The sequence below is a fragment of the Polyodon spathula genome, chromosome 1 (genome assembly GCF_017654505.1).
Source record: "Polyodon spathula isolate WHYD16114869_AA chromosome 1, ASM1765450v1, whole genome shotgun sequence".
NCBI lineage: Eukaryota > Metazoa > Chordata > Actinopteri > Acipenseriformes > Polyodontidae > Polyodon > Polyodon spathula.
This window is the reverse complement of record NC_054534.1, coordinates 103380152-103397343: the sequence shown is the minus strand read 5'-3', so window position 1 is coordinate 103397343 and position 17192 is coordinate 103380152. Positions and strand designations below refer to the sequence as shown.

At 40.7% G+C, this 17192-nt stretch overlaps 1 protein-coding gene across 2 annotated transcripts in view; it reads left to right on the top strand.

Moving 5' to 3' along the window:
- Positions 1-17192, top strand: part of LOC121325705 (lactosylceramide alpha-2,3-sialyltransferase-like) — a 46135-nt gene that overhangs the window by 14059 nt on the left and 14884 nt on the right. For both annotated transcript variants that reach the window (XM_041268577.1, XM_041268587.1), the window contains exon 2: positions 16635-16754. In XM_041268577.1, coding sequence (XP_041124511.1) covers positions 16717-16754 — 38 coding nt within the window. In that variant the 5' untranslated portion in view covers positions 16635-16716. The remainder of the gene's footprint in view (positions 1-16634; positions 16755-17192) is intronic.

The following is a 17192-nucleotide window of genomic DNA, read 5'->3' as shown; positions in this document are numbered from 1 at the left end:
GGTCATTACGTTAACCATATTGATGTGGGAGAGAAAAGGCTTTTTTTTTAATGAGCAAATATCTCGGGTCAGCATATTCTTAATGCAGCATTTAAAAAAAAAAAAAGGTAAATTTTTATCTGGTCATGTCCTCCTCCTTCACTCACCACATATTCCACCCTCACATGTAAATGGGGTTTATTTTTGTGATTTATTTTATTAAATAGTTTCTTTATTTTGTACCAGTGTTTGATTTCGTCCACTCCCATAGTTCACAGTCTAAATGCGCTTCATTATTCCAGCAAATTCATAGAATGGCAGAATTCGCTTACACTTTTAAAACATGTTTTTTTTATAAATGTTCAATAGTATTGTAAAATGTGTGTGTGTGTGTGTGTGTGTGTTTACTGAACCCAGGAAAGGGTTACAAAGAGCCTCAGATACATGATATGGTGTTAATTATGTGCGAGAGAATAGAAGGAAGCCAGAAGCAGAATACTAATACAAGCTTGATTTAGCTTTTTGTGTGCAGAAAACAACCACAAATTGTGTGTGTGTGTATATATTATATATATATATATATATATATATATATATATATATATATATATATTAACATTTACTAGCTCACTATAACGAATGCTTCTATAATCGAATAAGCGCCATTACGAACGTCGTTTTTGTGTTTTTTTTCAATGGAAATTAGCCCTATTGCAACGATCACAAAAATCTACCCGGATAAAACCATCTCTGTAGTGACTGACACTGAACTTTCTCCAGTGTGAATGTGTTACTCTCTCAGTGAAAACAAAGCCCTTGGTAGCCTAATTCAAAGGTTGTAGGGGAATAATTGCATAGAACCATTCCTGTACCTGTTTGTTGCTACCCTGTACTACATTTATTCACTGAGTTATATGTTTTAAAATCTTTTGAGTTTATGATCTATTAAGTTTATAGAAATAAAGTAAATATATTAAACTGCAGGTATGTGTGGCTGAAAGAGCTAAACTGTGGGTGGTGTGATAAAAAGGACATGGCTCCTGCTTATCTGTTAATTACCCCAACTGAGCTGGCTCCAGCTTATCGGTTGATCTTTATTGTGTCCCCCCTGTTGTTAATTAACCCAGATGAGCTGGTTCCAGCTTATTGGTTGAAAGGGAAAAGACCTTGTCTCTCTGTAAATGTGTAATAACTGTATGCTAACTCTGTATGGCAGAACACTGCTTGGGCTTCCTAACACTGGTGTGTTGAGCTATTCTCGTTTGCGCAAACTAATAAAGCTTTATATCTCTGAACACCTGGTGCAGTTGGCTCTTTAAAGTTGCGGACCTGAAAAGTTCCACGACATTTTGGCGTAATCGACAGGATTCTAAACTCCGCCCGGTGGAAATAGTCCTGGGACAAAGAGTCAACCGTCTACGGGGTTCCAACTTAAATACTGGAATCAGGACACTGCGTTCTGGGAACGGGCAGGGTCCGCTCTGAGTCTGGCTGAGGGCTCCACCGAGGTGGAGAAAGGATCCTGAGAGCAACTGAGAGGTGACTCAATAGGTTAACCTTGGTCTGGGACCAAAAAGACAGAGTACTCCATACTAGGTTTGGAACCTAGTTGTGGTCTGGGACCACAGGACGTCCGAAGGTTTGGAACCTAGTTGTGGTCTGGGACCACAGTACGTCCGAAGGTTTGGAACCTAGTTGTGGTCTGGGACCACAGTACGTCCGAAGGTTTGGAACCTAGTTGTGGTCTGGGACCACAGTACGTCCGAAGGTTTGGAACCTAGTTGTGGTCTGGGACCACAGGATGTCCGAAGGTTTGGAACCTAGTTGTGGTCTGGGACCACAGGACGTCCGAAGGTTTGGAACCTAGTTGTGGTCTGGGACCATAGGACGTCCGAGAAAAAGAAAAAAAAATAGTTAAAAAAAAAAAAAAAAGCAATTTTGAGAATTTGTTTATTAATGATTGTTTAGTTCATGCCTGAGCTGAGCAGGGAGATAACATTTTCTTTGAATGGAAAACAAATAATAATGAAACAAAAAACTCAGTACTATAAAGTACCGAGTTCTGTTACCAGCATCAAACTGCCTTTATGTTGAAGTACGTCGTTTTGTGTTTTTGTCTTGGTATGTTTAACTGTGTGTGAATTTTGAGTAGGCCTATGTGTGTGTGTGCGTGTGTGTGCGGGAATGCATAAACTGTGTTTACGATACGAATTAGCAGAGCGTTTGGCAGCAATTAGACTCTGAGATAGAGACAGAATCTGTTTACAGTTTGAGAAGTTTGAGAAGTTTGAGCCAGTTTCTGTTTAGGATTGATTTGTTCGAAAAGAGCTCATTTGTGTTTAATTGTCTGTTGATTTCTCTGAAAAGAGCTCATGTGTGTTTAATTGTCTGATATGTTGTCTCTTCTTTTCTCTCTCTCTCTACTTCAGTACGTTAGCAAAACAGGGTGGGGCAGGGACGTAGTAAACAGTTAAACAAATGTCAGGTATATAACCTCACAGGACCACAGAAACGAATATGTGACAGATGGGGTCCTGTTGTATTACAACAAATAGATTTATGGTTTGACAAGGGCGGGTTTTCACTAGAAGGAAGTTTAAGTGTAACTAAATTAGCCAGTGTACGCAGCCAGTTAGAAGGTTAGGAAAAAGAAAAGAAAAAGAGAAAGGGCAGAATAGACTGGGATAGCTTTAGGAAGTGGGAAAGAATGGCAGACAAGGACAAAGAGAAACAAGAAAGGGGAAAGACAGACAGGGAAGCTCAAGTTATGTTGCAGATGGATCAGAGGAAGTCGAAACAGCGCAGTGAGAGACTCGCTCCCCCTCCATACTCCGGGGTGACCGCGCCTCCGGTAACCGTACCAACTGCACCGCCACCCCCACCCCCACCCCCTGAAACAGTGGTGGAAACTGACTACTCCACCGCAAGCGAAGACAGCGCAAGAGAAGCGACTGATCCAAACCCAACAGTGAGAAGATACCCTAAGCGAGAGCAAGAACGTAACAAGAAAGATGGTACAGTACGACTTGCTGGACAACCGTAAAAAAACTCTGGACAGTTTGTGGACATTGCAAAAGAGCAAGTGCAGGGACTAATACAGATGTACCGTCCTGGCGCCGGTGAAATCGGACAGGTGTTGCGTAGAAAAATGCAACTGGACTGGCACAGTGTTAGCGAAGGATTTAACACCAGCATGAACTTTGCAGCAGATGGAGACTTCCAGTGACAGTTCCAGGACCTATGTAACCGGATCACTACCAAATGGCCGCTCCAATATTGCAAACAAGGTCTTGAAGAAAGTTGGGATGACTATTATGCCCGACTGCTAAGTGCTACTGTGATCACAGTGGTATGAGAGATGACCAGGACCAATACTCAGAGGTACTAAAGACTGTCATTATGAATGGCATTAAACCTGATCTCCGTGGCCCCGTAGCGCAGTCATGCATCGGCTGGGAAACCGACACACTGACCAACTTGCTAGCCCACATAGTGCATCAGAATCGACAATTGGCAACACAAAAAGAAAAGAAAAAAGAAGAGAAAGAAAAGAAGCAAGGGAAGTTGCAGATGGTACAACTATAGTACTACCAGCAGCAGCAACAACAACAAGGACGCAGGGGTGGAGGACAGCGGGGAGGACGTGGTCACCACGGACGAGGACAAGGACGAGGTCAATGGCAAGGTAGGGGCCCAATGGGCCATAGTGGAGATTAATGTTTTATATGTGGTAAATTAGGACATTATGCTAGAGGTTGCCCTGAAAGGGGCACTACAACACAACAGCAAATACAACCTTAGTTGGGGTTATGGGGCTTAAATCAACCATGAAATAAGGAGGGAACTGTAGAGAAAGAAGTTAATATCGAACCAATTAAATTATGCCCTTTACAATTTGATACACATACTAGCCCAACTATAACATTAACAGTAGAAGGGAAAGAGATTATATTTTAAGTAGACACTGGGGCAGCTAGATCAGTAATTAAACACAGTGAGGCAGGACACCTGCAGTTATCAGGAAACACTGTACTAACTGTTGGGGCCTCAGGTCAAACCAATAAGGAACAGGTTACTACCAGAGCTAGGGTGCAGTGTAATGATATGTCTGTTGACCATGCGTTTTATATGTTCACATTTGTGCTCAGTAAATTTGTATGGGAGGGATATGTTAACGGCTCTACGCATCACGATAGAATTTATTCAGGAAGGCATTATCATTGAAGTAGAAAACAGAAAGTACTGATTAGAGGAAAAACCTCAGAATGGAGTGTGGTAACCAGCGGTGTACCACAGGGATCAGTATTAGGTCCTCTGCTATTCCTAATCTACATTAATGATTTAGATTCTGGTATAGTAAGCAAACTTGTTAAATTTGCAGGCGACACAAAAGTAGGAGGAGTGGCAAACACTGTTGCAGCAGCAAAGGTCATTCAAAATGATCTAGACAAGATTCAGAACTGGGCAGACACATGGCAAATGACATTTAATAGAGAAAAGTGTAAGGTACTGCACGCAGGAAATAAAAATGTACATTATAAATATCATATGGGAGATATTGAAATTGGAGAAGGAATCTATGAAAAAGACCTAGGAGTTTTTGTTGACTCAGAAATGTCTTCATCTAGGCAATGTGGGGAAGCTATAAAAAAGGCTAACAAGATGCTTGGATACATTGTGAAAAGTGTTGAATTTAAATCAAGGGAAGTAATGTTAAAACTGTACAATGCACTTGTAAGACCTCATCTTGAATATTGTGTGCAGTTCTGGTCACCTCGCTATAAAAAAGATATTGCTGCTCTAGAAAGAGTGCAAAGAAGAGCGACCAGAATTATTCCGGGCTTAAAAGGCATGTCATATGCAGACAGGCTAAAAGAATTGAATCTGTTCAGTCTTGAACAAAGAAGACTACGTGGCGACCTAATTCAAGCATTCAAAATTCTAAAAGGTATTGACAGTGTCGACCCAAGGGACTTTTTCAGCCTGAAAAAAGAAACAAGGACCAGGGGTCACAAATGGAGTTTAGAAAAAGGGGCATTCAGAACAGAAAATAGGAGACACTTTTTTACACAGAGAATTGTGAGGGTCTGGAATCAACTCCCCAGTAATGTTGTTGAAGCTGACACCCTGGGATCCTTCAAGAAGCTGCTTGATGAGATTTTGGGATCAATAAGCTACTAACAACCAAACGAGCAAGATGGGCCGAATGGCCTCCTCTCGTTTGTAAACTTTCTTATGTTCTTATGTTCTTAAGTGCCATTACTGTATCATGGAGAAGCCGATTGGCTGTATGCATGTATGCGTGGGACCTGTTGCCAGAAATCCTAACAACACAATTGGAACGGCTTGCACGAGAAGTATGCGGCTCACAAACAGACTTTATGCCAGCACCTCGTATGCACTGCACGGCGCTTTTCTCGCATGGCCAACGCAACCTTGAATTTAAAAAAGATTGGTTTACTCCTCCGTGCCCTGTCTATATTGAATATTTGTCCTCTGAATATTTTATACTGGCCAAAGGATTTTTCTGTTCTATCTGTCTGTCAAAAGAACAGAAAGTGTTATTTTCTACTAAGGGCTCTGCCCCTCATGTATCTCTTGCTAAGCGACCAGAACGAGCCTGGAAAGATTTGGGTCCGTGGGTGTTAGCACTAGCTAAATTAGTTGATTGGGTGCCAGCACCCAGAGGCGAGTACTCTCCATCCGATCAAGTATACCGGATGTTACAAAGAGGGGCCTGGGCGTGCCATCGAGTGGCTCTGGAGCTTTCAAACACGCCTGGGCCACAGGATGTCGTGTTGTTACATGACCCTGAGCCAGCCTGGTTGAAAGACATACCCCAGCAACTGTGGCCCACTAGTAAAAATTATTTTGGTCGTATTAAGAATTGCAAACCTCTGGTGGTGACACCCAAAAGCACGCACCAACCCAAACGAAAACAAAACCCCTTGGGATGGGATGCTACTGATGGCATAAAACCACTGTCAGAAGAACTGGTACTAAAAGGAGCCATCGTTCAGGCCCCGGGAGCTCGGTGCAAACAGGAAAGTCGCTGGGGTCTGAAAGAGTGCAAGCTATATTCCTTTATGGCACTAAAACAGGCCCTTTCTAGCAGCCCCTGCCTGGGACTACCTGACCACGGTCACAGTAGTTAAATGCGCAGCGCACTCTAACTCCACTGATGTTGTTTCCCTAGGTAATGCATGTGCAGATGCAGCAGCTAAAGCTGCAGCTACACAGGGGACTACCCTTGCTGCCTCATTGTTTACTACTGTTGTTACTGACCAACCCTTTTCTCTCCAAGATATTCTTTGATTTACAGGCCTCCACCAATGACAAGGAGAAACATAAATGGAAACAACGTGGCGGCTGATCCTCTTCTGGTCTGTGGTTAGGCCCTAAGGGCAAGCCCATACTACCCCGATCTTGCAATCCCTTTATGTGTAAGTGGGCACACGGTCTTGACCATGTGTCCAAAGGAGGGGTAGTAGATTTGTTTATCAATTTTGGTTTTGTTTTGGTTTTACTGCTTTTGCTGAACAATATTGCTCCAAGTGTGTTATATGTATGCAGAACAACATGGGAAGGGGTACAGGTGTTCCCATGTCCGCCCATCCCAAACCTAATCAGCCATTTGACCATATAATGGTGGATTTCATTGAACTAACCCCATAGCAAGGGAAAAAGTATTTTAAAAGCAAATTGACAAAATTGTGTGCTGAAACTGGGCTGGCCTGGAGAACGGTACTACCTTTGGCTCTGATGTACATGAGGGGACGCCCTCATGCTGCACATGGTTTGAGTCCCTGTGACAGGGAGCGTGAGGACCTGAGCTGCAAATCTCCCTCCCGACCCAAGAGGGCACTAAGCAGAGGTACTTGCATGCCTGTTCAGAGATGGGCCGACTTGGAGAGAGGGGTGGAAAAGGAAGTCGGCCATCTTGGTGCAGGGCGGAATGACCATATTAGGGGACAAAATCACTGTGATCAGCTGTGTTGCATTAGACAACTGGCAGGTGTGCTGAGTCGCGCTGATCATGGGGTGGAGTCCCCTGGTATATAAGGGCTGTCATTTTGTAAGTGGGAGGCTTGTTGAGGTAATACTGGAGCTAGGTTCCTGAGCTGTGTGTTTGTTTATTTGGTTATTTTTGTGCTACGTGTTTGTGTTTATTGTCAGAGTGATCCCTGACGCCAAGGAGCTGCCGCACCACTGCCAGCACTTTTCACCTTGGACACCACACACCCCGGACAACAGAACTGGACACTTAAGCACCTGGGCACCTGCACTTTTCAGCACCCCAGAAGTGCACCCAAGGAGCTGAGAGGGACTCGCTCTGTTGGAACTTATGATTTATATTTTTGTTGCTTTGAACTGTGTTTTTTTTGTTAATAGAGTTCACCCTACCATTGTGTTAGGGTATTTGCAAATTCAGAAGTGACTCTATTACGTTTGCTCCACACCCACACCCACTGCACCGTCACAGTCCCCATGAGGTTTTGACTGCTCGCATTATGTGTATGCCTAATCAGTTGCCCCACACCAGACACCAGTTAACGCTCCAAGGCTGTGATGATGAGCTCATGGCGTACTGTGTCACTTTTAACGATGTGCTTAAGAATCTCTTTTCTAGGGTAAGAGTTAGAACATAAGAACATAAGAACATAAGAAAGTTTACAAACGAGAGGAGGCCATTCGGCCCATCTTGCTCGTTTGGTTGTTAGTAGCTTATTGATCCCAAAATCTCATCAAGCAGCTTCTTGAAGGATCCCAGGGTGTCAGCTTCAACAACATTACTGGGGAGTTGATTCCAGACCCTCACAATTCTCTGTGTAAAAAAGTGCCTCCTATTTTCTGTTCTGAATGCCCCTTTGTCTAAACTCCATTTGTGACCCCTGGTCCTTGTTTCTTTTTTTAGGCTGAAAAAGTCCCTTGGGTCGACACTGTCAATACCTTTTAGAATTTTGAATGCTTGAATTAGGTCGCCACGTAGTCTTCTTTGTTCAAGACTGAACAGATTCAATTCTTTTAGCCTGTCTGCATATGACATGCGTTTTAAGCCCGGAATAATTCTGGTTGCTCTTCTTTGCACTCTTTCTAGAGCAGCAATATCTTTTTTATAGCGAGGTGACCACAACTGCACACAATATTCAAGATGAGGTCTTACTAGTGCATTGTACAGTTTTAACATTACTTCCCTTAAATTCAACACTTTTCATAATGTATCCGAGCATCTTGTTAGCCTTTTTTATAGCTTCCCCACATTGTCTAGATGAAGACATTTCTGAGTCAACAAAAACTCCTAGGTCTTTTTCATAGATTCCTTCTCCAATTTCAGTATCTCCCATATGATATTTATAATGTACATTTTTATTTCCTGCGTGCAGTACCTTACACTTTTCTCTATTAAATGTCATTTGCCATGTGTCTGCCCAGTTCTGAATCTTGTCTAGATCATTTTGAATGACCTTTGCTGCTGCAACAGTGTTTGCCACTCCTCCTACTTTTGTGTCGTCTGCAAATTTAACAAGTTTGCTTACTATACCAGAATCTAAATCATTAATGTAGATTAGGAATAGCAGAGGACCTAATACTGATCCCTGTGGTACATCGCTGGTTACCACACTCCATTCTGAGGTTTTTCCTCTAATCAGTACTTTCTGTTTTCTACATGTTAACCACTCCCTAATCCATGTACATGCGTTTCCTTGAATCCCAACTGCGTTCACTTTGAGAATTAATCTTTTGTGTGGGACTTTGTCAAAAGCTTTCTGGAAATCTAAATAAATCATGTCATATGCTTTGCAATTATCCATTATCGATGTTGCATCCTCAAAAAAATCAAGCAAGTTAGTTAGACACGATCTCCCTTTCCTAAAACCATGTTGACTGTCTCCCAGGACCCTGTTACCATATAGGTAATTTTCCATTTTGGATCTTATTATAGTTTCCATAAGTTTGCATATAATAGAAGTCAGGCTTACTGGTCTGTAGTTACCTGGTTCAGTTTTGTTTCCCTTTTTGTGGATCGGTATTACGTTTGCAATTTTCCAGTCTGTCGGTACCACCCCTGTGTCAAGAGACTGCTGCATGATCTTGGTTAGCGGTTTGTAAATTACTTCTTTCATTTCTTTGAGTACTACTGGGAGGATCTCATCCGGCCCAGGGGATTTGTTTATTTTAAGAGCTCCTAGTCCCTTTAACACTTCTGCCTCAGTTATGCTAAAGTTATTTAAAACTGGATAGGAACTGGATGACATGTGGGGCATGTTGTCAGTATCTTCCTTTGTAAAAACTTGTGAAAAGTAATCATTTAATATATTTGCTATTTTTTTTTCTTCCTCTACGATTTTGCCATTTGTATCTCTTAAACATTTAATCTCCTCTTTGAATGTTCTCTTGCTGTTGTAATATTGGAAAAACATTTTGGAATTGGTTTTAGCTCCCTTAGCAATGTTAATTTCTATTTCTCTCTTGGCCTTTCTAACTTCCTTTTTGACTTGCGTTTGCAGTTCTGCGTACTCTTTCTGCGTACTTTCTTTTTGATCTTTTTTTAATGCTCTGTAAAGTGCCTTTTTTCACTGAATATTTTTTTTAATTGATCTATTAAACCATTTTGGCAATTTAGTTTTACATTTAGATTTGTCTACTTTAGGGATATAATTGTTTTGCGCCTCTAGTACTACATTTTTGAAGAACAGCCACCCTTCTTCTGTGGGTGTTTTCTCTATTTTACTCCAATCTACTTCTGTTAGTCTCTGTTTCATACCTTCATAGTTTGCTTTTCTAAAATTGTAAACCTTAGCTTTAGTCATTACTTTTGGGGATTTAAAAAACACTTCAAATGAGACCATGTTGTGGTCTGAGTTTGCCAGTGGTTCTCTGACCTCTGTTTTAGTTATTCTATCTTTGTTATTTGAAAAGGCTAAATCAAGACATGCCTCCCCTCTAGTCGGTGCCTTGACAAATTGTGTTAGGAAGCAGTCATTTGTCATTTCCACCATTTCAATTTCATCCTTCGTGCTACCCACCGGGTTTTCCCATTTTATTTGGGGGAAGTTGAAATCCCCCATTGGTATGGCTTCTCCTTTGCTACACGCATTTCTAATGTCATTCTATAACAGATTATTGTGCTCACCGTCTGAATCTGGCGGTCTATAGTATGCTCCTATTATTATGCCCTTTGAATTTTTGTCCATTATTCTGACCCATATTGATTCGGTTTTATTTTCTTTGTCCAGGTTTAACACCTGGGCTTCAAGACTGTTTCTTATGTATAGCGCTACCCCTCCTCCTCTTCTGTCCTGCCTGTCTTTCCTATACAGTGTATACCCACAAATATTATATTCGTCCCCATCACTCTCAGACAACCATGTTTCTGTAACACCTATCACATCATAGTTACCTGTTAGTGCAGTAGCTTCAAGTTCTAGAATTTTGTTTCTGATACTTCTAGCATTTAGATAAATACATTTAATGGTTGTCTTATCTGAGTTGTTGAGTTGCCCAGCAAGACCCAACATAAGGACCTGGATACAACGTCCACCCCGGCGAATGGGTGGTGATCAAGCACCTTCGGAGGAAGTATTGGCACCAACAGTGCTGGACTGGACCATTCCAAGTATTGCTGACAACTCCCACCGCAATAAAGGTAGCTGAGAGGTCCACGTCAGACACTGCAGGAAGGTACCGCACAATCCAGACCAAGTACTCTCCACTCCAGTTTCTCCTGGGACCAGTCACCATGCTCTTGAGCGTGTGTCTCCTCACCCTGCTGCTCCTTGAGTCTCCCAGTACTAAAGCAAAAAAGGAACACACTGCACCAGTGGAGTGCTGAACACAATGTAGACCATACAGTAATGCCTGGTGGTCTCTGTTGCGCCACACTACCAGGAACACTTTGAATATCACCGAACCTTGCTATGTTTGTTCTCTAATGACACACTCAGCAGGGGAACCATTCCCCTTGTACCCAGTAGAAGTGTCAACAAACACCCTTGCACCTGCAATGACTATAGTTACGGCCTCCAGCACGGAAATGACACAACAGATCTGTATAAATGAGATGGTGGATCTCCACAACAAGAGCCAAAATGTATTCATGAACATTTTTAGAGGAGCCATGAATGTTTATACAGGAACTGATCTCAGCAACTCCGACTGTACCGTCAACCATGCTGACTGTTATTCGAATAATAGTCTGAGTATACCTGTACAGTGGTGTAAGCAATTGGTTGGTGGGCCGAATCGAAACATGCCATTAAGTCACACTGTCCCATGAACTGCCTGTTTCTCCAACAACACCCTTTGTTGGTGTCGGGGAAACAGGACAAATGGAGTATTTATGGGTGTTTCACACTGCGAAACATATGTGTACCCTTTTTAATAGCTATGTATGTTTGTATACTCTGCCTAAAGAAACTGTGCACTAGAGCTACTGATTTCACTTTTAATATGCCCTTGCTTACCAGGGAAGGTGAATGCAATAATGAAGATGAGGAAGAATCCCTTTGCAGGATTGCAATTATCTGAGTTGTAATTATATTACAAAAGGAGGGGATGTAGGGGAATAATTGCATAGAACCATTCCTGTACCTGTTTGTTGCTACCCTGTACTACATTTATTCACTGAGTTATATGTTTAAAATCTTTTGAGTTTATGATCTATTAAGTTTATAGAAATAAAGTAGATATATTAAACTGCAGGTACGTGTGGCTGAAAGAGCTAAACTGTGGGTGGTGTGATAAAAAGGAACATGGCTCCAGCTTATCTGTTAATTACCCCAACTGAGCTGGCTCCAGCTTATCGGTTGATCTTTAATGTGTCCCCCCTGTTGTTAAGTACCCCAACTGAGCTGGTTCCAGCTTATTGGTTGAAAGGGAAACGACCCTGTCTCTCTGTAAAGGTATAATAACTGTATGCTAACTCTGTATGACAGAACACTACTCGGGCTTCCTAACACTGATGTGTTGAGCTGTTCTCGTTTGCGCAAACTAATAAAGCTTTATATCTCTGAACAACTGGTGCAGTTGGCTCTTTAAAGTTGCGGACCTGAAAAGTTCCACGAGGCTGATTTCATAGATAATCTGTTGTTGTGCTAATCATGTGTGATATATGCAACCTTTGCCATCTTCACACAAGCTGCAATCATGGCAACAGGTGTAAGGAGGTAACAAGATTGAAACAGCGTGCATTGAGAAAAGCACAAAAACTATAAAGCAATTTTTTTCTGTTTTTCAAGAGAAAGGGCTCGTAATTACTGTATTCAGCATGTAAGTGTACTTTTTCTTCATTTCTTTACAGTTCTTTTAAATATACAGTTTAAATGTTGATCAATGTGAAGTTGTCTGTTACTGCTGCTACTCTATACTGTATACAGATATTCAATTCAATTTGGGTGTTTCTTCATTATTCTGATACAGCAAGTTGCCATACCCTATTATAGTGAACAACCTGGTATAATGAATATTTCTCCAGGTCCCGGGGGCATTCGTTACAATGAGGTTAAACTGTGTGTGTGTGTGTGTATGTTTATTTTGGGAGTTGTTGTTTAACCTTTTTATTTTATAATTTCTAAATTAATGTGAAACTTCAGTGCTCTATATCCAGTTAGTGTGTTGTCCGTTGTGCTATGACGGGAAACGAGGAGCCTCGTCATTTTACACTTGTGATTCTATATAGTTCTAGGTCCTTTTGTACCAAATTCAATGGGAGCATGATACTGCATGTCCCACACAGCCATCCTGTGAATCCTGTTGTCACAAACTCATTCCACTTCACTCTCAATGACATGGCCAGAATCCTCACTTCTCAAAGCTGTTTCCTTGTACAGTAACAACAACAGCTTGGTTTTACTTGCAATCAGTTGTAAATTAATAAAAGTTTGACATTCTAGCCCCAATGTCAACCAAGCAAGCAGATGAACTGCAAGTCACCAGCGTCTGTGTCACAAGGAGTTAAATCTAACTGTGTTAGGCCTAATGATTTTCCATTCTGGGGAATAGCAAATTCCATTTTTAAAAAATGACCAATTTCGTCTTTCCCCACTTTAACAGTTTATTGTTAAACATAGCATTTGAACATAAATACGATGTTGGTAGTGAAGTAATTTTAATAAATATTACCACAATTCAACCTTTTTTTTTTAAAGCCATGAGTTCAGAAACCAAATATCCAGCACTGTTGTGAGAGTCATATTTACAGTCTTCCACTGACACTGTAGTTCAGTCTACAAATAAAGGTGTTTTGAAAAGACCTGTTTAGCGTATTGCTGGCACTACAATAACAAAAAAAAAAATATTACAGTCCAGCAATGTCATGAGAGTAATCCTATTTACAGGGCTCCACAAATGAAGTTTAGCATTTTACTGGGATTACAATAACCAGGATAGAGCATGAAACATTAAAAAAAAAAAAAAAAAAAAGTGTTGACTGACTCTATAATTAATAGTTAATCCTCCCAATTGTTTCTTTGCAAATTCTACCTTGTTATTTGCTAAATTTAACAAGAGGTGTGTCTCCAGACAATGTCATTATGAAACAAATGACGTGACTGCGTCCTTTACACAGTAAAGCAATCAATTTCCTTTCAGGAATATATAGCTAGAAAAATAGCTTTGAGCTCATTTCTTTGTCAGATAATGTAATTTAATTAAGAAATGATCATGGTTTAACATTGATAATTTATAGCTTTATTAAATGCAGGTAGAGTGGAAAAAAATAAACTAAACAATGATTAAATATGAAAATAATTTAGCTAACTTGCTTCTTGAGCACAGTACCTTAGGTCTGAGTTTTACAGCATAGAATGCAATGCTTTGCTCTCTTGTTCTCTACGTGTTTACGACTGGCAATATAATCTTTAATGGTATCGACTCATACATGTTAAATCAAATTATAGCAAAACTTGAATAGTATCCCACCATCCTCATATAGATAATCAGAAAATGTTTTAGCTCTGTCTTTTGCTGAAATGTTGCATTTTGTTCTTCGCTGGTTCAGCTGCCATGTTGAGTTTCAGCAGAGACATGTGAATGATGTCACATGATGAATTAATTACACTTGGCAGGGTGTAGTGGAAAAAAAAAAACGCAGAAAACTGGAGTTGCGAGGTGATAAAGACAACACTGCCAAAAATACCTAATTCAGTTCCCAACGTCTAATTTTATACCTAGCTGAATGTTTACAGTGCTTTGGGATGCCTTGGCATGAAAAGCACTATACAAAATAAATGTGATTGATACATCTTTCATAACTGCTTCTTTGTTTCACCCAATACTTTACCGTGCTCTGCTCCAGTTTTATAACACTTCCTTGGTTTTAGCACCTGCTTATCATCCACATTCCATTTGATTCTAATCTTTATCATTTACGATGGCAAAATAATTCTGGGTTCCATCAGTTTTAACCTTGCAGGAGCAGGAATTATTTACATGGACTCCCTTAAACACAGTACATTCTCTAATTAACAATGTATTCAGTTTATACATGTATATTCCACTGTGTCTAATCATACAATGGGCTCATGCAGTGTTCCCATGGAAACACACCTGCCAAGCAAAAACACAAAATGGTTATGCGAGTTCAAGTCTGACAAGGTCAGTCGTTAAATGAGTACACATTGCTGTCTGTGCACTCGCTGGGCTAATACTTCTGTCAAGAACAACATCAGCCTTTACATGAAGTAGATGAACAGTTTAGATTATAGTTTTCATCAGTGGCTTTCAGCACCCCTACTTTAAAAATGGTTCCTGTGCCACTATTTAAATTGTGTGTGTAACTCTTGAATATTTGAATCAAATACAGGTAAAGGAAACATTGCCTAATTTCTAATTACTGTTTGGACATTAATTATTATGAATGATTTAACCACAATTAGTTTACTTTACAAGTGAATTATCAAACAAACAAAACCATGAAATTAACAGACGTGAAAGGTCTCTTTGTATTGGACAGAGCAATCTTTAGCAGAAATATTTCCGATCTTTGATGCTGTGCCTTTTTCCTTGTGTTCAATCATTTACCAGAAGAAAACTACACCAGCTGCCAGGTTCATAAATTTAGTGTAACTGCCAGTGTGTGATTAAGGCAAATGTTTTCTGTAGTTATTTTAATTGATATATATATGTATGTTTTCACTGGAACTACATATTATACGGCAATGGGTAGATTTCACGGAAATCACACATATAAAAACCCCAGTCTTAGTCATGGACGAGTGTAGGTTTGTGGAAGGGATGGAAAGCTGCACTCAACAGCAACGTTAGACATTAGGATGGTAAGACAGATTTTTATATGATATGACAGTGTCTTGTTTTTATGCAAGGTGCAGAGTATAACCACAACTAAACATTTCCCACTGTGCACTTTCTGGCAAAAGTTGTGGAAGAGCTTTATGAATCCAGCTCTTTGTTCCCAAACCAGCTGGTTTTATTACTCAGTAACCAGCCAGCTCCCCATTCAGAGGGTTAAGGTCAGTGCACTAATGGGATGGGTTTGATTAACATTATCTTGTTACACTATACAGATGCTGTACTGTAGAACTCTACCCAAGGCTGTCATGTGTAACTCCATATGGCATAGGATCCCTGCTCCAAATAATCCCTGTATTGTCTTTATGTGGATCTTGTTCCCTTGGCTCATACAATATACTAGTGTAGTTGCCTCTGCTAGCTATTTCTGCTATTAATATATGCTGTTTTTTTTTTCTCTGTTTATTTTAAGCATCCACCATGAGGGAAGCTTGTGTGCTTTTTTAAATTGCTAAAACTGCGACGGTATTAAATTATAACCATTTGAGGTGACTTCTTAAAAAGGAGGCTAGTCTCTCTGCATCAGGCACAAACTAGTCTCTCTGCATCAGGCACAAACTAGTCTCTCTGCATCAGGCACAAACTAGTCTCTCCGCATCAGGCACAGACATCACAGGCGCAGACTAGCAACGTTACGAAGGTAAAGAAAGGACAGCTTGGTGACATTGCAGACATGTGACTCGAAAGTAAGGCTAAGGTCAAAGACCACACCAAGATTCCTAACTACAGAGCTAGATTTAACTTCAAGCCCATCGATCACTATTCCAAGAGTCAAAATTGTCGTTCCATTACTTTCGTACTGAATATTGGCTGTTAAATGTAGCTCGAGCCAGTAAACCTAAGCTAGGGCCTTGTCCATTTTAAAGCAGACAGATAGTATCTAATTATATTTTTCTCAGTTGAGCCACAGCTGCTGTATGTTTGTATGTTTTTGTATGGTTCAGTGCGTCTCCCGGGTCATGTTATATGTAAGCAGTAAGTCCAGAAGCACACAGCATTACCAGTACTCAAGACTGTTTGAGTGATAATGGTGGCTGTAAATAGTTTGTGTGATGGTATAGATCACAGGGGGTGTAGTGGGGTGCTAAACTAATAAAAGTGAGAAATGCTTAGTATACAGCAATGCACTTCACTATACTTTATGTACTCATGCAGCATTCAACTTAAACAAAAGACACATGGAACTTTTTTGAATGAAATTAAGCAAAACAGGTAAATCACTCTAGATGTTAGCAAAGGGAATCAAAAGTTGTTTGTTACTATGTTTCCTTTTACAACAATATCATGCAAATTGACCTTGAAAAGCTGGTCTAGTGAGACTAATGTGTGTTTGTTCTCCCCTGCAGTGGATAGCTCACACGTATGAGACACCGGCAGCCCTAGAGTGTGTGTTCTGACATGGAATAACACAAGCCACCAGATGAAAACATGAGGAACCGCGTGTTTCCCTCTAGAGGTGCTTGTAGGTAAGAGTTTCTACAAAGGAACGTTAACTGAACTTACTAACCGACAGCAGCTGATTAAGTGTTTACAGTTCAATATGTGATACATTCTGTGGTCCAGTGGTTAAAGAAACGGGCTTGTAACCAGCATGTCCTCGGTTCAAATCCCAGCTCAGCCCCTGACTCATTGTGTGACCCTGAGCAAGTCCTTGTGCTCCGTCTTTCGGGTGAGACGTTGTTGTAAGCGACTCTGCAGCTGATGCATAGTTCACACACTCTAGTCTCGTATCTTGTAAAATACTTTGTGGTGGTCCACTGTGGAAGGTGCTATATGAAAATAAAGATTATTATTACCTACGTTCATGTCTGTTTCTAGTGTTCAGTGGCTACTTTCTGTAGCCACCGTGTTTCTCACACACTCTTTGCTGTGTCAGGCAACTTGAGTAGAAGTAGAATATGTAA